The sequence below is a fragment of the Urocampus carinirostris genome, chromosome 8 (assembly GCF_059441175.1).
Source record: "Urocampus carinirostris isolate Australia breed hairy pipefish chromosome 8, RoL_Ucar_1.0, whole genome shotgun sequence".
Taxonomy (NCBI): Eukaryota; Metazoa; Chordata; class Actinopteri; order Syngnathiformes; family Syngnathidae; genus Urocampus; species Urocampus carinirostris.
In genome coordinates, this window is record NC_142356.1 from 16266066 (window position 1) to 16287766 (window position 21701).

Below are 21701 nucleotides of genomic sequence, written 5' to 3' on the forward strand. Positions count from 1 at the left end.
CCTCAAAGGAATGTCCAATTGTTCTGCACTTTCCACAAAAAATTCGATCACATACCTCAGCCAGATGCCCATGCTCACCACATTTGCAACAGAGTTTCTTTTGCCCTTGATAATGGATAAAGCCACGGTTTTCCCCCAGGAATATAGTCGACGGGAGTTGTTTCAGTCCCTGAAAGCCCTGAGGATCTTGCCGTAGTTGGACGGGTACCCTCCAGGCACCAGTCCAATAGCCTTTCTCACACCTCACCTTCATAGCCTGGCCTTTTACTGAGCAGTATCTACTCAACCAATAACAGACGTCATCAGCACTGATTATTTCACTAAACATTCTAACAATGACAATCTTGTTAGCATTATCAGTCAGCTTCTCCACTGTAAATCCAGAAAACTGGGACCTCACTCCCTCAAAGCGATTCCAAAACTCTTGATAAAGAGCTGCCGTTTCAAAACTCACATCAAAGCCTTTGCCAGAAATCATTTTTATGACAGCATGTACCTCCTCCTTTTTAAACTTCAGAATCTTTTCAACAAACTTGTTAATAAAATCCATCCTTGACATTCCCTCCGAAATTGCCACAACATCTTTGAGCAAGAATCTCACGCAGTTACGTCTCCGCCCGCCGGTATAATGCCCGGCCATGGCAGGACTCGGCTGCTTTACTTCTAACTATGTTAAAATGGTTAGAATTGTAAAATTAATAATTAACAATACTCTTAAAACCGACGCCAATGACAGTATAAACGCATAGAACGAGCAGTGCTAACCTGATGCGTCCACCATCAATATTGACTCAGAAGCGGACAGAGCAAGCTCTTATTAGGCTGAACATAAGGTACGCAGTTCAAAATGAATACATTTTTATTTCATTTACAAACTACATAATAACATTTACAGTGAAATCAGTCCGATTGTTTTTGCAGAGGTTCAAGTATTTTTTTCTTTCAGCCGGTGGATCTCTTCTTTCAGTCTTTGGATTTCTGCGATTCGATGTTGAAGCAGCTGTTCGCATTTAGTGCAAGCTGAGCCTTTTTCCACTTGAGGGAGTTTCACTTGTGGCTTGAGGCCTCCAAGCTTGGCCACGCCATTATCTGCGGCACCTTGCAAAGTGTATGCATTTTCGCAGATGTAGCACGAGATTGCATTGTTTATCTACTTTAAACTCCTCATCGGTCCTCTTTCTATCTTTCCTACTTAGGATGCAATTAAAATCTCCTCCCACGATTAGTGGTTGATGGCCTAGCATACGCGACTGGATGTCCTCTAAAAGTTCATACCTGAGTTGTCTGTCGGCATGGCCGTATATGTTAATGAGGTTAAAATCATTCCCTATATAAGTATTTAAACTAGTTAGACAAAACCGGGGGATCTGAGTCCATTCTTTGGTGATCATCGAGATCATCGAGAGTGTCACCTGTGTCAGACACATCACTTAAGAGTAGTACCTCATTTTGAGACTCACCGGGGAAAACTCTGGGACCCTCTGACTCTCTGTCTGTGGTTCCAGGTCTTCCCCTTTTTTCTGGGTTAGGGGGTGAGCCAGAGGACCTATTAAGGGGTCTCTTACTTCCCTGCCCACAAAGGGTCAGATTTTTTCCCTCCCCGACTTCCTCCGTCTCAACTTCATACAGTTCCCTTGTGGGCTTATTCACCGGCAATCGGCTTTCTTCTAAATCTCTTATCTTTGTTTCTGTTTTTTTCACCACTCCCAATTTTGTCTTACTTTTACCCCTCTTTCCAGTGCCCGTATGGGTTTTTGGAGAGTCATTCGCCTTTTCGATTTGTTTGTCTTCTCCAAATCCCGGCAATGGCGTAGCAAACAAATTTGCTAATTTGGACTCTCTTCCAGGCCCTTCCTGATTAATATGTGTTTTCGGAGTGGCAGTTGCTTTTTCTATTCGTTTGTCATGTCCAAATTCAGGTATTTTATGAGAAATCGAATTAGAATTTCCAGGTTCTTCCTGTTTCAATTTTGATTCTCTGGTCTCTCCTCCAGGGGTTTTGGTAGGTACATCTGTTTTTTCAATTTGTTTGTCTTGTCCAATTTCTTTGTGCATTTCTTGATCAAATTCATTGGGTATTTCCATAACTTTATTCATTTCCTGTTCATCTTCATTGGGTATTTCTATAACTTTATTCATTTCTTGTTCATTTTCATTTTGTATTTCCATGACTTTATTAATTTCATTGTCTTTGTTATCTTTATTCATTTCATTGTCTTTGTGACATTTATTCATTTCATTATCTATGTTGTCTGACATCATTTCATTGTCTTTGTTGTCTTTGTTAACTGCCTTCCTAGCTTTCAATTTGTTAGCAAACGAATTCGGGCAGTTTCTAAAGAGGTGATTCGTTTCTCCACAGAGATTGCATTTTCTGCTATTGATACGTTCCTCAAAGGAATGTCCAATTGTTCTGCACTTTCCACAAAAAATTCGATCACATACCTCAGCCAGATGCCCATGCTCACCACATTTGCAACAGAGTTTCTTTTGCCCTTGATAATGGATAAAGCCACGGTTTTCCCCCAGGAATATAGTCGACGGGAGTTGTTTCAGTCCCTGAAAGCCCTGAGGATCTTGCCGTAGTTGGACGGGTACCCTCCAGGCACCAGTCCAATAGCCTTTCTCACACCTCACCTTCATAGCCTGGCCTTTTACTGAGCAGTATCTACTCAACCAATAACAGACGTCATCAGCACTGATTATTTCACTAAACATTCTAACAATGACAATCTTGTTAGCATTATCAGTCAGCTTCTCCACTGTAAATCCAGAAAACTGGGACCTCACTCCCTCAAAGCGATTCCAAAACTCTTGATAAAGAGCTGCCGTTTCAAAACTCACATCAAAGCCTTTGCCAGAAATCATTTTTATGACAGCATGTACCTCCTCCTTTTTAAACTTCAGAATCTTTTCAACAAACTTGTTAATAAAATCCATCCTTGACATTCCCTCCGAAATTGCCACAACATCTTTGAGCAAGAATCTCACGCAGTTACGTCTCCGCCCGCCGGTATAATGCCCGGCCATGGCAGGACTCGGCTGCTTTACTTCTAACTATGTTAAAATGGTTAGAATTGTAAAATTAATAATTAACAATACTCTTAAAACCGACGCCAATGACAGTATAAACGCATAGAACGAGCAGTGCTAACCTGATGCGTCCACCATCAATATTGACTCAGAAGCGGACAGAGCAAGCTCTTATTAGGCTGAACATAAGGTACGCAGTTCAAAATGAATACATTTTTATTTCATTTACAAACTACATAATAACATTTACAGTGAAATCAGTCCGATTGTTTTTGCAGAGGTTCAAGTATTTTTTTCTTTCAGCCGGTGGATCTCTTCTTTCAGTCTTTGGATTTCTGCGATTCGATGTTGAAGCAGCTGTTCGCATTTAGTGCAAGCTGAGCCTTTTTCCACTTGAGGGAGTTTCACTTGTGGCTTGAGGCCTCCAAGCTTGGCCACGCCATTATCTGCGGCACCTTGCAAAGTGTATGCATTTTCGCAGATGTAGCACGAGATTGCATTGTCTTGTTCCATTGTATTCATTTCTTGTAGTTTTGTCGAATATGACCTCAGTAATTTCCTCCTAAAAACCTCATTTAATTTTCAGTAAGTGCGACGTCACGTGACCTACATTAGACGCAGTGTACCTGCGTACGGAGGGCCCAAAGTGACAATATTCATTAAATCCATAATCCAGCCTTAAATAGCAGACCAGCAATCAGCTGATCTGCTGCAGCTGAGTTCGGGGGCGCGGCAGACTGGTAGCCATGGCGACCTGAACAACCCTTCTCGAAAATCTCAATAGCAATCAAGCATATTCACAATTTCATTATATAACATCTTTGTTAGTGTCGATAGATCCGTCCAGGCCAAAGTTGATTGTCCTTGGTCTGAATAAATCCACCGACACCAACAGCAGCAAAAACAAAAACGACAATCATCAATTAAACAATTTCAGAGTTATTTTCTTTTAACAGTAGTTAACCAGCGTGTAAAAAGGCAATACTATTGTGCAAGGGCGTAGCTCTGCCATCCCACCCTCCCAACCAGCATTCTTACAGTCCTCTGTGTGGGTCTTCTCCCTTCTGTGTGGGTCCTCTCAGGCCGTTGCTGCCGGGACTCCCACAGTATATATATATTTTTTGGTTTGAACAAATTTATTGACACTAAAAACAGAAAACAATCATGACAATCTCAACAGCAATTAAGCACATTCACAATATTATATTCCAATATTACGTTTTTAACAGCAAACACAAAGTGAGGTTTGAACAAACCTTCTCGAAAATCTTATTAGCAATGAAACATATTCACAATTTCATTATATAACATCTTTGTTAGTGTCAATAGATCCGTCCAGGCATATATATATATATATATATACAGTATAAGTGTCACAACAATTTAGATATTACGTTGTTACGCAACTGTCTTGACACTGCAGTGTGATGTCATATGATCCCGCTGAAGATGCTTACATCATCATTGCCCTTATCTTTCGTCGCAAACGAATACTACACTATGACCACATATAAAACAATGAGGTGCAGGCAGATCCCCCCCGTGGCTGTGCTCCAAATGGCTGCAGATACCATACAATCTGCGAGCGGCGGGCCTAGGACGCAGCCATAAAGAAGACTCGTCTGCACCCACCCGGAGGGGGGAGCCGGAGCTACACTGTGGGAGTCCCGGCAGCAACGGCCTGGGTTGTGGAACCCAGAAGGGAGAGGACCCACGCAGAAGGGAGAGGACCCACACAGAAGGGAGAGGACCCACACAGAGGACTGGAAGAATGCTGCTTGGGAGGGTGGGATGGCAGAGCTATGCCCTTGCACAATAGTATTGCCTTTTACACGCTGGTTAACTACTGTTAAAAGAAAATAACACTGAAATTGTTTAATTGATGTTGAAAATGTCAGGAAAAAATGTTAAAACGTCATATCGTCACGTCATATTGTCAGATATAAAAAAATTGTGAATATGCTTGATGGCTGTGTTTTGCTGCTGTTGGTGTCGGTGGATTTGTTCAGACCGAGGACAATCGACTTTGGCCTGGACGGATCTATTGACACTAACAAAGATGTTATATAATGAAATTGTGAATATGTTTGATTGCTAATAAGATTTTCGAGAAGGTTTGTTCAAACCTCACTTTGTGTTTGCTGTTAAAAACGTAATATGGGAATATAATATTGTGAATGTGCTTAATTGCTGTTGAGGTTGTCATGATTGTTTTCTGTTTTTAGTGTCAATAAATTTGTTCAAAAAAAAAAAAAGTACAGTACAAGATTTATGGCGTTGCCTTTTACACGTTATCAAAATGGAGTTTATGGGCAAAGTGTTCTGTCTGTATTTTTCACACGTTATTGCTTTTAAAAATCAGGAATGTGTCTTTTTGTTGTTTGTTACGTGATGATCAAAATGTTAAACAGTACGACCATCAAAGGAAGATTACGACACATGAGATAATGGTTTTGTAAAATTTGAGCACATAAATATCAGGGAAAGCCTACCAGAAAATCTGAGCTTTGTTGTAATTAAAAAATCAATTGGTGTACATATATTTTAATCCAATTTATATCTACATGAGGTAGGTGACATTATGGTTGGGTAAAAGCATTGGGTAATTATTTTTCATTTGTTTTCCATGACAGTAGTCATTTTTACAGGGGTGTGCAGTCTTATCCGGTTAAAAAGATTGGATAGTTATTCTCCCTGTATTTTCACGGTGAAGAAATTGATGATCATCAAATGACCAAGTCAGTAACTTGATTCAAACCAGTTAGAGGATGATTTTAAATATAACATCCAAGACCTGTATTCACAGTACATATAAAATTGAGATTGCAGTCCAATTTTGTCGATGATAGTACATAAAGGCAACGTCCTAAACACTTCTGCAGGTCACACTACGACACAAATGCTTATCACTTGTTTTAACAACCAAAGTTAATGAGTGACGGATGATTGTGCACAGTTGATAATTTGAAGATTAAAAGCAGATCGAAGGGCCTTGGCATGAGAACATGCACAAATACGATGCATGACAGCCACTCACAAACATTGCAACCTCCAGGTATCTTTCAAAAATATTCAATTTGTACTTCCAGTATTCTGGTTTGTGGTGTGCAGGTGTTTGCTGAATGATGCCAATGAAACAATATGCTAATCCGACGTCATGCCAGGATAAATGTCCCTGAAATTCCCCAAACATGCATGTGGCCTTTACCAGGTCTTATTAGCTTGCTTGTTACAGCAAAAGCATGAGCATGCAAATTGTCCAAAAAGACATCAACTATCCAATATTTATTCAAACATACTAATCCGATAACTGTAATTTCAACCATTTTTTGTAACACTTGAATGTTCTTATTGTCTTGTTTATACGAATCTTCCTGTTGTAAATATGACAGTATGAGTTGAATAATGCAATTTGAAATTGTTCAAAGTTGTACTATGCATTCAGTTGACATTATTTTAATATTTGTATGGATACCGTTATATCTGCAGCTGATGTTAAACAATATACATTGATTGGACACATCTAAGGTACACTTGTAGACAATTAACCCACAAGGGTCGCAGGGTTTACATAGTATATATTTTTGAATTATTATACACAGTGTTATATAACTCAAGTGCATCACACTAAAATATTTTTGATATTGTGTATGTAAAACTCATGAGTCAAAAATTGAAGGCTCCTTTTCACTTTTGTATTAAAGGGACAGTGTGTAGTATTGAGCGCCTCCTAAAAACTACATAATTCGTCAAAAACAAACAATCTTAATTTAAATGACGAGCAAAAATAGATGAACTGTCCTATAAACGTGCAAATACTTGTAGGTTGAAATAATATTTTTTCCTCCTTGTGTTTTTAGCACATATTACAGAAACATTGAGTGCTTAAATATTACACACTGTCTCTTTAAAAGGACGTTGTGTATTATTTAGCGCCTCCTAGAGGTAAAAATGACTACATTTGAAAGAATGTCTAAGAATAATTAGCAAAAACACACAAACCATCATAAAATGCTTGTATATGGAGACATTTGCATTTATTATTTAAAACGGTGTGATTTGGTCTCTCAGCGTATCGGTAGTTTGTATTCTCCCTTATGCTTCTTAGCACTACATAATACAGCGATATCTAGTGGTCAAATAATACATGCTGTCCCTTTAAAGCTGTGAAAATGCTTGAAATAATGAGTTTAATGACTTTAGGGTTTCTTTAACTCTTGAGTTAAAGCTGATCCGAATCTCATGTAAATGCTCTAATGCTACTTTAACTCTCATTTGAAAGCTTTAAATGTGCATTTATTCTTATTTTAAAGCTGCTTCAAATCTTTAACTTTTGACACTACTTAAATATTCATCTGTTCAGGTTTACCATACAGGTTATCACCTTATTTTATGTCGTGATTCTAGGAACAGATATCTGTTATGCTTATTAAATGTTGTATATTGTATTTATTTTTCTAAGTGTCACCTTACATATGTGCAGCCCCCCTCCCTCCATTTACCTAAAGAGAGCACGGCATGATTCAAGGATGCCTTCAAGCAAGTCGATTGTGCAGTTGTGCTTTCATTAACGGACCGATTGTCCCCTCGTGCTGTTTTAGTGGATTAGAGCCATTGTAAAACACACCGGTGACAATGTACTGTAGCACCCTGTATGATGTTTTTTTTCGTGCCCTTTTAAATTCCTTTCACTCCGTACAGAATTCAAAGACATTCTCTCGTTTTTTACACTGCGTGTCTTCCGTTGCATCACGAGTGCCTTGACATTTTTACGAGTGACACCATGTCTGTTGGTGGGGAGGCGCGGGAAGTGATGTCAAAACTTTATTTTTTTCCCCCAACCTCAAATATGCAGCGACCAACGGCAAACATTTATCTAAGTTTCTTCGGATTTTGACCCTGGACTGGAAGGCCAATGACGGAAAAAATGTTATGGATGAGTTGTGTTCTTTTAAGAAGTAATCATTGTGATCCACAGCATCCACAGATTTGTTTTGTCTTGTTACAAGACATATTTCTACCGTATTTCCTCAACTAGTGTTTTTATTAGCTTATGATATTGAAGGAGGCCTTTATTTCATAAGGGATCGTGCTTGACTCGCTGCTGTCCATGGAGAATTGTTGCGTAGATGATTTTAATCATGTTCTATTTCGTATGCTTGAAACTGAATTTGAGCCCCAAGCATGGGCTAAAATAGTACAGTGGTGCCTTGAGATACAAATATTATATATTCCATTGCCACTCTTAACTGAAAATGCTCATCTTAAATGGAAATGCCTTTAACCCCAAAAAATAAATTATTGTGTAATCCGCTATGTGTGCACCTTGGAGAACTGGTCTCAATGCAAGACACTCGCATATAATTTATTGGAAACTCAGTTCCTTTACTGTACTTCACAGCACAGCAGTAATAGCCATTCTTTGTTGAAGATAAAGAATGAATGTCTGTGAGTGCTGTTATATTACCTCTGTGCACGCGTTTCAGCAAAATTGGTGTTCTGATATTTGATGGGACGCCATTGCATAGGCGCTCATCGTTGGCGCATGTTCTTGTTGTGTTTTCTGTTATATTCTCGTTGAAGCCATATTGTTTTAGTCGTCTGTAAATAATTTGGGTATTTTTAATCTTATTTTGAAATGTTTTTTTTTTAATAAAATCATCAAAGAGATAACTTTGGTGATTGTGCTAGTATATTACAGGGTTTATGCACATTTATACAAAAAACTCTAAAGGCAATTTTCTCCCAAGCAACTGTTTGTGAACCCATTCAAGTTTTGGTATTTATTTTTGTACTTTTGATCACCATGTAGAACAGTGCTATGAATAAGTATTTTCCCCCTTCCTGATTTCTGTGTTTTTTACATGTTTAGGTTTCAGATCATCAAACCAATTTTAATAACCCAAGAAAATGCAAAAGGCAGTTTTGAAATGATTATTCAATTAATTAAGTCAAGTCATGTTTATTTGTATTGACCTTAATCACAAGGGCTGCACAGACCACAGATTATTGCAAACTACAGACTATTATTACACCATCCCCTGATCTAAACCCTACATGAAAACTGAAAAACCTCAACATGAGGAAAATGAAGAAACCTTGAGAAGGGACCGCACATGAAGTAAACAATTGATTAATTAAGGCACAAAAAAAATTAAAACCTATGTGGCCCTATGTGAAAAAGTAATTGCCCTCTAAACTTAATAGAGAGTTGGTCCACCTTTGGCAGCGATAACAGAAATCAAAGGTTCACAATATTTGGTCATCTTTCACAACGTTGTGAAGGAATTTTCGCCCACTCTCCATTGCAAAATCTTCAAATCTGCCATGTTTGAGGGTTTTCTAGCATGAACTGCCTCTTGGGTCTACAGGTAAAAATTCATTACTCCGCCAACCACTGGAACTCCTGGTCCTAGAGCAGCAAAGCAGCATAGGTAAGGTTAAGATCAGTGTTCATGACCCCACTATAAGAAGGACACTGGCAAAAAATGGCATCCCTGGGAGAGTTCCCAAGCGAAAACCACTGCTGTCATAAAAGAACACAATGAATCGTTTCACATTTTCCAAAAAGCGTCTTGATTATCCTCAAGACTTTTGGGAAAACATTCTATGGACTGTTGAGTCAAAAAAGAACTTTTTGGTGTACAGTCTGTTACATCATGCGTAAAAATGGCACAGTGTTTGACAAAACGAACATTATCCCAACAGGTGGTGACAGTATGATGGTCTGGGGCTGATGGTCACGACAACTTGGAATATGCCAGATTTAAAACAACTTTAATAATAAGTGAGCCAAAATTCCTCCATCGTTGTGAAAGACTCACTACCAATTATGGTAATCGTTTGATTTCTGTTATTGTTGCCAAAGGTGGCCCAACTTGCTATTAGGTTCAGGGGGCAATTCCTTTTTCACAAAGGGCCCGATATGTTTTCATGTTCTTTTGTGACTTAACATATGGAAGCAACATCTTAAAATTGCATTATTTGTTTCCTTTGGTTGTCTCTTTGTGATATTAAAATTGGTTTGACAATTTGAAACCTTTGTAAGTGATACATTTGTTCAAAAAACACATAAATCAGGATTGAGCAAATACTTTTTCACGGCACTGTAGCTCTTCCCAAGTCATTGACAATAAAATATGTCTGTTATTTATTTGAGAGTGGCTTCATTTTCTTACAGTTCACATCAAGAAAAATGACACTTCTCATCTGAAAGCAGCAGCCACTATTTGAGGATTTACGGTACATCAGTCTAGTTTGAAAGTGTTTGCAAATGATATAACGTCTCCATTTTGACATCCCCAAAAACGAACTTTACGTATGCGGTTTTGGTTCTCCGTTGTGGCAGCCGACGCTGCCTTGTGCTGTGTGTGGATCACATCTCTGTGTGAGTAGTAGCGTCACCATTTCCGGAAAAACAACGTCCAGAATCTGTCTGCACTTTATATTTTTGTAGATAATATATATTTATTTTTTATTTATTACTGTTGAATAAATTATTGTATCACTCTGAAAACGTGTGTCACTTTTACTCTTTTTTTTTTTTTTTTTTTTTTATTATTTTACCTTAAAGACTCAAGTAAGGAATTTCTATGTTCGCTTTGTAGAAAATACAATTTGAGTGGGAAAACACAAATGCATGGAACAGAGATGTCAACCTCAGTTTGGCTTGGGGGCTGGATCAATAAAATAATTTTAACAAAAAAAAAATTCGATTTGTTTTATCGTTCAGACTGCTTTAGTAGCCTACTGTGCATATTATGACGACATAAGACGAGGGATAATTTCCTATAGTGAGCTGACATAATTGTCTGTCATCTTGCTGCTAATGGTACCCCAATAATAAATATGGCGAAAGGCTGTGCAAAAAAAATAAAAATGTTTTAACGTCACTTTGAGTCTCTGTTATTTTCATTTTTACCTGTGATTTTTAACACTTATTTTAGGTTGCACAACAGAATACTACAGAATGTAGTGGTCGAATAATACACACTGTCCCTTTAACTTTCTCATTAACGCTCAAACTATCATCCTGAGGGCCCTAAATGGTGGGTTTGAGACCCCTACTTTAGTCAGTATTGCTTCCTACAATGATGTCAAAAATCATTACAGTGACATTTAAATTTTTTTAAACCACACGTGTCTAAACAAAGGGTTTCTCAACCTTTTTATGAGCCAAGGCACTTTTTTTTAATTAAAAAAAAATCTCAAGGCACACCATCTATATTAAATGTTTAAAGATAATTTGCAGGCGCCAATTTATGTTTTCGTTGTTGTTTTTAAACAAAATCATCACGTTGCCTTAATTGACACTACTTGTTTTTATCATTGTAGTTACTGTGGGTTGAGAAGGTAATACAATTACAGGTTATTCCGTTTTTTTAATCATTGTGCGGTAATGTGGAATTTTACTAGATTTTTAATCAGTTTTTCAAGTTTTACTGTTTTGTGTTTTAAAAAAATACTTAAAGTAATTATAATATAACAATTTGATAATAAATAAAATCACGAAATTATTAATACTATGGTTGTGGATTTTTTAAATTATGTTCTAAATTCTTTTTTTTTTTTTGTGGAACGAGAAAATAATAAAAACCTAATGAGCGGATAATTAGTGTATAAAAATAAGAAATAACTGTTATTTGCTGGTACCGGTACACCGGTTGAAAAACAATATTATGAAGTGAAAATACTGAATCATAGTGTTAGTGGTTGGTCTGTCAGATGTCCCCATCTTTACCAAGCCGTTTTAAAGCCAAAGGTAAGTTAAAAGTCCTCTTAACGTGTTTATTTTTGATAGACAATAGTTTTGTAGTAATTGTTGAAGTCAAATTAAAGTCGTATTTCCTCCAAATATCACACAATTCAAATGGGATGGTAGCTAGCGTTAGGCTAAAGTTAGCTTGTGTTATGCTAATATCAATGCTTATCTGTGTTACTCTTATGTCTCCAAGGTTCTTTTTTTTAATGTACAGTCAAGTTAACAAATGTTTGAGTGATTAGTCAGATAAATTGATTATTGTACTGTAGAACATTTGCTTCTACTTTATGATTTTTATAAAGCGAATGAGCCAAAAATGTGCATTTTTTTTTTGCTAACTATCTGGCCGCTTTTTCTTAGCTTTGTAGCTAGCTAACATCCTACATTTTTAGCTATTTAAATGAAATGATCTGCATTTATATAGCGCTTTTCAAGTCAAGACTCCCCAAAACGCTTTACAGTGTGCTCCACATTTCCCAATAGCGGCCGTGCAGCCATGTAAGGCGCTAACCTGCTTATTGGGGGTATTAGGGGTTCAGTGTCTTACCCAAGGACACTTCGACAAGTAACACGGAGGAGCCGGGATTCGAACTGCTATCTCTTGATCTCAAGACGAGCGCTCTACCTATTAAGCAAGCTAGATACCTATCTTTTCACATTTTTTTGCATGCAATCGGGCTAATATTTTATCTTTTTCTGCTAGTCATCAAGTTAAATTTTGGCCTCCTTCCTAGCTAGCCATCTAGCTTAAGTCTGGCAATTAAGATAGATTTCACTCTTTTAGCAAGCTAGCTCCGTATATTTTTTTTTTACCGGAGTATGAACTTTACATTACAATATTATCATTGATATAATATATATATATCATTTGGCATTTCGATTCGATATAAACCAAATTACATTTTGACTTTTACCATATTTAGCTTTAAATGCAGTGCACTGCAGGGAAGAGGTCTAATTATAGTGGAAGAAGCTAGAGCTCTTGTTGGAGATAGGAATGAGTGAACACAAAGTTAAATAGCTTCCAAAAAAATATTCCGTTAGTAATATCAAAAAGAAATCAATAAGTTCTCACTTCAATAATTGGAAGAGTGTGTTGGTGTTTATTTATTACAATCAAGTCAAAATCCAGTGCAATTCATATATTTTGGGGTAAATACCTGAGGCATGACACAGTGCACTTGGTACAGTTTATGCAGGCATACAGAAAGTCGTACAATAGAATCCGAAACCACCTTCATAAGGTTGCTTGAACTAAGCCCGCTTGAAAATTCTTTTAGCGTCCACGCCTTCATAGTTGTAGCTCTGTGGGCGAAAGGAAAAAAGTGTCACTGTAATACTTCATAATGTGTGTGTGTGTGTGTGTGTGTGTGTGTGTGTGTGTGTGTGTGTGTGTGTGTGTGTGTGTGTGTGTGTGTGTGTGTGCTCTTAAGGTGTTCCACCTGAATAAGCTCGTCTCCTTGCACAATCCTTGTGGTCGTCAGTGGCTTGCCATTGTCCTTCCTGGTGAACGTGCCCTTCAACACGTCACCCTCCAGAGCCCATGAGCCCTGCAGTCAAGTATGAGTTTCATTTTTTTCAGATCTTAGAAATCACTTTCTTCCAATTACTATATTTGCACTTTCACATTATCATCGTAGTCACAGATGGTCTATAGCAGGGATCTCAAACTCAGTTTCCCTCCGGAGCCGGATCCACTCTTTCTGTTCTTATTTTCATTTTTAGCTTACAGAGTTTTTTCAGTATTGTCTTTCATTATTCTGCCTACTTTAGTAGCCTAATCGTGGATGACAAGGGATCTTTTTAAAGCATAACTCATTTATTCCCAAACTAAGGGGAAAAATGATAAACATGTTTGTCGCTAAATGCGTTCAGTGGTTTATTTTGACGGTTGCGTGAATATAGTTTGAAACCTGAACCAAATTACCACATTATCCAAAGTCAAGTGGGAGCAATAAAAAAAACATTTAGCCTTTATTGTCGTATTGGTTTTGAAATAAATAGAAAGCAAATAAAAGTTTGAGCAGTGCATGGCCATTAAGATTAGACTACATTAGTTTAAACTACAGGCAAGGCCTACTAAAGCTGAGAGTACTGTATAGCATTTACTGCCTTCTAGCGGCCAGAAGGAGCATTTGGTTGCATTTATTTAAAAAATCATAACTTTTCAAAGAAATGCCCAGAAAGTCGTTTCTTTAAACACATAGATGTTTAAGGCGGGCCGAAATAAAGCTATTTGAATAGAGAATATTTAATGGGAATACTTTATCCTATATTCAAACCCCAAACCATGTAACTATTAATTGCTACCTGTGCACTCTTTATTATAAATCTACTGCGCAATATTTTATGGACCGTAAGTCACTCTGGAGTATAAATCGCATTTTAGGGGCTTCCGTAAAAATACTGTTAAATTACTGAAAATGTTGCTGCTATAATTTTGCCCAGAAGCAGATAACGGAAATTTTTGGCATATAAATCTACCTCAGCTTTTTGTTCTGAAAAGACCAATGCCAGTTTTACGCTGAAAAGGATTTATTTTGTGTAAGATCATGGTACTAGTTTTAGGCAACAAAGACAACGTTAGTTTACAGTATAGAAGAAGAGGATGCCTCTTTTTAGAGTTAAAAAAACAGTGACATTTTTCAGCACACTCCTAGCAAAGATAGAGGAAAATTAGATAGTCATCTGAGTGAAATTACTAATTTAAATTATATATTTATTTATATAGATCGTTTTTGCCCAAACTACTAATCCATGAAAAATATTGTGCAGACATTTCAACAAATAATTTAAAAAATAATAATTATGTATATATTTATATATATATATATATATATATATATATAAGTAATAGCAAATATTTAAAATAATGCAAACATTTAAATTAAGAAGCAATGGGGGGAAAATAAAAACAGTTGTATAATTAAAAGAATAACTACCTTCAAATTTTAAGTACACCTTTTAGCCAGGCTTCTGAGACAACTTGTGATTAAGAACTATACAAATAAACATGCTTAACTCCTATTTTCACATATTTTTGATTATTTCCTGTATGATACATTCCAAACAGTTTGTTTTTAATTGTACAAAATAGTCTTTAACACCTTTAGCTCCACACAGGAAAAATATCCAGTTAAAAAAGTTTTGAAAAAATTTTTGTTAAACATTATCTGCTGAAAGCACTATAATTTATTTAGTTATTGTTTATGTATTTACTTAGCTTGTAGATTTCAAACATATAACCATGACCTGAATAAGGTCCTAATACGATTCCTAATAACACAAATTTGTAAAGTCTAGCTGAATTTATGGAACCTTTTTATGAATCTCCACCAAATCAGCTTCCTTTTTTGCTACTTCAGATGCGTGGGTGATAAAAAGCAACTTTGCCCTAAGGGTTGCTAAAAATAAGCCCTTGTTTTGTCTTGTAGTTTATATTCTTGAGCAAACAAGTAAAATCTTGCAAACTCAAATGTTCAAAGTCTAATCGATTTTGGCATCAGAGTGTTTTAAAAAAAGTTGGAAGGGATTGATTACCCCCGAAAGAGGTAACATGAAGGTCCTAGCATTTGTTTACTCACAGAGACTTCTGTGCCGTCGGCCAGGCTGTATTCAAAGGTGACCCCTAAGGTGAAGTCGATATCCAGGGTACGGAAATTACTGCTCTCCTTCACGCGAAACTTGTCACCGTTCTGCTCAATGGTGATTTTGAGATTGTCGTGGGCAGCCAGCTTCCTCTTCACCATGTTGATACCTGTTCGCACGCATGTCACGTTTAAGGTATGTCTTGGAAAAGAAATATTTTTTCCCCCTACACTTCTTTTCTAATGTTCAACACTATACTGGTATTAACGCAGGCACTGGTTAGGCATGTCATCTTGAATCAGTCAGTTGAGTTATATAAATATTATAAATGCTCGAGTAAATATTGGTGCAAGGATGCAATGTGATAACACTTGCAGGGGCCTGCAATATCAGTCTGATCTGTCAAAGTGCGGTCAGTTGTGAGCTACTACATAGCCCTCCAAGTACCACAGTATTGACATTTTTGAAGTGTTGTCCAAAAGGAGGGAAGAAAAGGCTTTATAACGAGTAAAGATGTTAGAATGATACCTGTACGAGTATTCACTTGTGAGTACTTACAAATACCAAGTCACACCAATTATTCTTTCTGATGCAGATAATGGTTACCAATATTTCAAGGTACTGAGACTATAGCGTCAAATATTCAGAGGATGCCAGGTATTACCCCATCTTAGCATTGGTGGCTGTTATTGGGAGTATCCACAAGAACACAATACCCCGTAATAGTACCAATTTTGGCCCGATACAATAGTATCTGTAACCCCTACCAGAGAATCAATTCAATATTTTTTTATCATGCATTGGTACATTATACTTATTCTGAAGTGTGAAACTCAGCTTTATTCTTCCACTTTATTACAATGTAGTTATGATTTTAGACATAGTGATAATATTCTAGTAGTTGAGTTTGAAAAGAAGAATACAATAAATTGAAATAAAAGTACACATATATATTGGCCTTTTAAAACAAACTGTTTTTTTTACAATATTTTTCATTTTGTGTACTTAAGTTATTTATATATGAAAAAATACAGTGAACCCTCTTTTATCAATGTTTTTTTTCTTAAAAAGGTGCCTTAAAAATATCCAATTTTATTTCAATTATTGTATAAAATACTTTATCAAAAATTGACAGACTCTTTACAGACTCAAGTGCCAGTTATTGTTTAACAAATATAAGTACCAAATAAAGGGCTTTTTGTACTGTCAAATAATAATTGTAATCATCAGGTAGAGAGGATGCAGAGAGACTGTTTAGCCAATCAGAATCCAAAACACAATGCACGATGCAAATCAGTGAAGTAGCAAGCCTGTGAAAAGTGAGGGCGGCAGTAGCTCAGGAGGTAAAGCGTTCATCCTGGGATCGAAAGGTCGCAGGTTCCGGTTCCTCCATGTTATATGTCGAAGTGTCCTTGGGCAAGACACCGAATCCATAATGCCCCCAAAAAGCAAGTAGTTGCCTTGCATGGCTGACACTGTTATTGGTATGTGAGTGTGTGTGTATGGTTAAGTGTAAAGCACATTGTAAAGCTCTTTGGGAGGTCTTCATTGATTTGAAAAGCTCTATTTAAATGCATACCATATATAAATGCAGACCATTTACATCCATGTTATAGCGAGGGTTTACTGTAGTCACTTTTTTATTACATGTTGAGCACATATGAAAGCCATCTAAATTTAAATATAATGGTTACTACACCTGATACTTATTGTAGCATCCCAAAACAAAATCCAAGTATAAGCCTTTCAGTTTGCTCACGTACCCATTTGCTCCATGAACTTGTCATAGTTGTCATTGCGGTCCACTTTCCAGTTTCCGTTGAAAGTCATGATGGCGGTGATGAGGGTAAACACAGGTGGCGAGTAAACGGGACGTGGGGTTGGGGTGGCCCGGGGGGTTTTGACTCTGCAAAGCAACTGAGCGCTGCAAGCGCGCCTGCTTTTCAAAGCGCTCTTATCTGACTATCTATCCAAGTGCTGATGTGGCTGTGTAAAGCTCACACTTTCTCAGGTGGGTGCAGCCCCAGCACCCGCTTCTCATTGGAGCAGAAGAAAAGTCTGAAGCAGTTCAAACATGCACAGTGTGTTTACACAAAGGGGACTGTTATAGTGTGCCACAATGCAGATCTTATGACTTAATGATTAGGTTTGTACACACAACCGTTGTATGAGTTATTTATAAATGATTGGAAAATAGGGGACATGGGGCTTGGCACAAAATTTCTGCACTAAAAGTTGTAAGGGAGCATGTAATAACAATATCTGAACTCACACCGTGGGGAAGCACATCGAAACAAATAAATGAAGCCAAACTCCCATGTATATATTTACAGGGTTCTTGCGGATCTCTGGAAAAGTGTTGAATTTATAATTAAAAAAAGCCTTAATTGGCATTAACATGGCTTGAATCCAATTTCCGAACATCTTATAGATAAAACGTAAAGATTAAGTAATATTTATCAATTTTCCACACCCAGGTTTTTCTCCAAGCTTGTATCTGGATGATGCTTCACTCAAAATTTGTCATGAATAAAGCAGTGTTGTTTTTTTCAAAAAAGTCTTACACTGGAACCCAGAGTTATTTCTCATGCATTAGAATAAAAAAATCAGGAATGTAGCAGAGTTCTTTGGAATTTAGTAGTTTTGACTTAGGATCCATGAACTACTGTAAACATCATTTTTATTTATGGTTTTCCACGTCTAAAACTTTGGAGAGTGCTATTTTTCAGATGGAAAGTTTTCAACTTGACCAAAATATGATTAGAAATCAATAAATAAACAATTGTTAAAAATTACCTCTAATTCATGTGGTGTTTGTTTTAATTGTTTTTTTTTTTTTAACTCTGTCTTAAACTTGATCTCAAAAGGTATTAAGTCTGAATTCAACTTGCTTAAAGCTGTAGGAACCCTGATTTATTAATATCTGCAAAAACAAGTATTTCCTAATAGTGTTTGTTGAGATGATACCTCACATGTTTTTATTGTACATCTAATTTAACGGGGATGGCCAGGGCATGCACACAAGGAGAAGCACCATGTTCCAAATATAAAGGAAAACGGTTTAATTTTATTCATTTTAATGCAACCATATATTAACACTTTACAGAGTGTCATTTTTTTCCACAGTTATTTTTTTGCTCATATTATTATATATTAGTGTTATGTCCTGAGTTATTAATAAGCATTGCTGTTATTGAGTATTCAATTCACACTCAAGAGTGATGGCACACATACACTTTTCTTTCGATCAATCTGCCAGTGACGGGGGCCAGACTAGTAAATGAATGGCATAAAAAGTGTGTCTTAGCCGGAGGGTTGGGGGGCCTTTCTTGATTCTCTCAATTAAATTATGAGTCAGGCATTCAGGGAAGATTTAATAATAAAATGATTTTTTTCTCAATCTATTTTTCTTTCACTACGATTTAATCTCTTGTAGTGTTTTTCAACTGTGGATTTGTAAACAAAAAGAAGCAAAAAAAATTGAACTAATTTCTGGGAAGTGACAAAATAGCATACAAACCCTAACTTAAATTATTGATGTATTGGTTTAAAAGTCTTTGCTGTCAGATTGCATATCTATTATCGAAAGAAGCTTAACTTTTGCGAAGACACCCAAGTGCTATTTATTTTTTTAATTTTTTTAATATATTTTTGGTTTTGCCCTAAATAGCGCGTTTGGACTTTTGTTTTAAGTAAAATGACGCTGCAATGGGTTTCCTAAATGTTCTCTGGTTGATTAAGGATAGTCAGCAAATACAGCTACAATGGGTGCTTTGCTAGTGACTTTGGCATCATTCAGTGCCAAGTCATGTTTATTTGTATAGCCCTTAATCACAAGGAGTCTCAAAGGGCTGCACAGACCACAGATTACACAAACTACAGACTATTATTACATCATCCCCTGATCTAAAACCTACATGAGGGCAAGGAAAAACTCAAAAACTTCAACATGAGGAAAATGTCGAAACCTTGCATGGTACTACACATTCAGTGGACATATTTAAGACTTCAGTTTACTGTTTGTGGCTTATTTTTTCTCATGTGCTTCTCTTAGCATTGTCTCGAGGGCCACATTTAGCATATCTGCCTTAAAATAAGGCTGGTACCAACATCGATACCTGGTGTCAGTTTTCTCCTGTCTCTTTCTAAAACTATGTTATTTGGAAAAAAAACATTCACTAATCTCAACAAAGTTACTTTGGTTACAGTTGAGTATATTTTAAATGTCATCCTTTTTTGGTATCAAGGAATGCTACTTCTAAGAAATGTTGTCTAAAGTATGCATATTTACCGTTTGACATCTGAAATATTCTTTTCTTTTCATTCATTTAAGCACTTGATTTGTAAATGACCAACCTGGAGTTGGTAAACTCAGATTCTCAGTGTCCTCACATGAACCCTGCGTTGCCGATCGACACGGAAGAGGATCAATGATGGGACGTTTCTGCTTATCACTGAGCAGAGATACGATGACACGATGGCCCGTAATTGCAGTCACGGTGATAACGACACTTTACCTTTGACCTTTCAACTTTTCATCCCGGAGACCTTTGATATTGGAAACTCACATGCACTCACTTCATGCAAGTCAAGTCATTTTTATTTGTATAGCCCTTAATGCACACCTCTGATGATTTCCAAGGTAAACTCTGCTGTTTGCATAATGGTTGAAAATAGCCCAACCTTTTGGACCGGTTGCCTGGTTAGCGATTTCACTAAATTTAGGTTACATTTTATTTAGCAAGCACTCAATGACAAATGCTACCTTGACCTTCGGTGTCACTTTATTGTTTCTCCCCGATATCTCTTTCCTCAGACCTTTCCACTCTCACCAGAGGGATAAATCCTGTGAGGTAATCTTTAACACAGGAACACACCCGTTTAATCTCAAAAGATGCTCATTGGTATCTCTGGTTAGTAAGAGATAACTCTTTTTGTACTCACAAATGGGCAGGTGTTTCTAATGTAGTGGTTACATTCAATCGCACGTACAGAGAGCCCTTGCTACTTTGCCCCTCATTTATCGCTGGTTCACTGCTTTGCAGATTTTGAATTGAAATGTTTTCATGGTCATTGATATCAACGTATTGTGCATTGTGTGAGCAGACAGCACACAGCAAATGCTATCACAGGGGATGGTTAGGTGGGGCTTTGTGCTTTTGGTGGGCGTGACTGTCTCTGTGCGCGACTGTAATAAGTTGGTGTATGCTGTCAGTCAAACAGCGTACAAGTCAATTTTTCTAACTCAAAAAAAAAAAAAAGTAACAGTGATCTAGTATTTCAACGGCTTGTTACATTGAAAATGAATTCATCAACTAAATCAGAGTGTGAGGAAATTCAGAAGTGCGCAAAGAAATGGTGATCACAGCAAGTGCCCCGTGGATTATTATGAGGTCCGGGAACCGACTGAGGCTGCATCGGGAGAGAAGCTAATAGCAGGTCTGGCCTAATGCTACCGCTAGGTCACAACTCTCTTAGGCCACCCTTGCCAAGCCTGTACATCACCAATGTCAGATCCAATACCCATGAAACATGTTCTCTTAGTTAGAACTGAAGAGACTATTATATCACTCTATGATGACTTGGTTAAACAAAACTGGAATGCTATAATATGGTACAGATGATGTGGATCGTGCGTTTGACATATTTTTGGAAATATTCACTAACAAGTATAACAAAAATTGCCCAATGAGACAAACTAATATTATGAATAGATCTGTAAACCATCCAAGGATAACTAAGGGTTTATATAATGCTTGTAAGAAAAAAAAACACCTTATATAGAAAATTTATTAAACTAAGAACTGAGGAAGCCGAATTCCGGTATAAAACGTATAAAAACAAATTGACAGGAATATTAAGAGCAAGCAAGAAATTATAATATACCAATTTATTAAATCATAAAAGTAATATCAAAGGTATTTGGGATATTTTAAATAGTATAATAAAAGGAAATAATTTTAGTAATGCATATCCAAACTATTTTATTGATAAGAACAGTGAAAATTATAATTTCAATCAAGTTGTGGAGAATTTCAATAGTTATTTTGTAAATGTTGGAGCAGAGCTCGCTGCAAATATCCCAGAATGCAGTGATAAACAATTTGAGTCACTGATAAAAATGAACTCCAAGACCATGTTTTTATCTGGGGTTACGGAATCAGAAATCTTAGACGTGGTTAACAACTGTAAAAACAAAATCTCTATGGATTGTTTTGACATCGATATGGTACTAGTTAAGCAAATTATAAATAGCATTGTGAAACCATTGACCTACATCTGTAATCTATCATTTCTAACAGGCAAATTTCCAAATCAA

General features: G+C 36.8%; 1 protein-coding gene across 1 annotated transcript; it reads right to left on the reverse strand.

The window, feature by feature from the left end:
* Nucleotides 1-12874: 12874 nt before the first annotated feature.
* fabp2 (fatty acid binding protein 2, intestinal) lies at nt 12875-17404 on the reverse strand. The gene is made up of 4 exons (XM_088341757.1): nt 17146-17404; nt 15379-15551; nt 13237-13344; nt 12875-13099 (listed from the first exon to the last, which is right to left on the reverse strand). The coding sequence occupies exons 1-4, from the start codon at nt 17210-17212 to the stop codon at nt 13049-13051; spliced, it is 399 nt and encodes a 132-aa protein (XP_088197883.1). The 5' UTR covers nt 17213-17404; the 3' UTR covers nt 12875-13048.
* Nucleotides 17405-21701: the final 4297 nt, after the last annotated feature.

What these genes read in the sequence shown, in the direction of transcription:
- fabp2 (XM_088341757.1), bottom strand. Translation starts at nt 17,212, where the DNA reads ATGACTTTCAACGGAAACTGGAAAGTGGACCGCAATGACAACTATGAC. An exon ending in CAAGTTCATGGAGCAAATGG is followed by an intron (nt 15,552 to 17,145) that starts GTACGTGAGCAA and finishes GCGTGCGAACAG; the next exon opens with GTATCAACATGGTGAAGAGG. An exon ending in AAGGAGACGAGCTTATTCAG is followed by an intron (nt 13,100 to 13,236) that starts GTGGAACACCTT and finishes TTTCGCCCACAG; the next exon opens with AGCTACAACTATGAAGGCGT.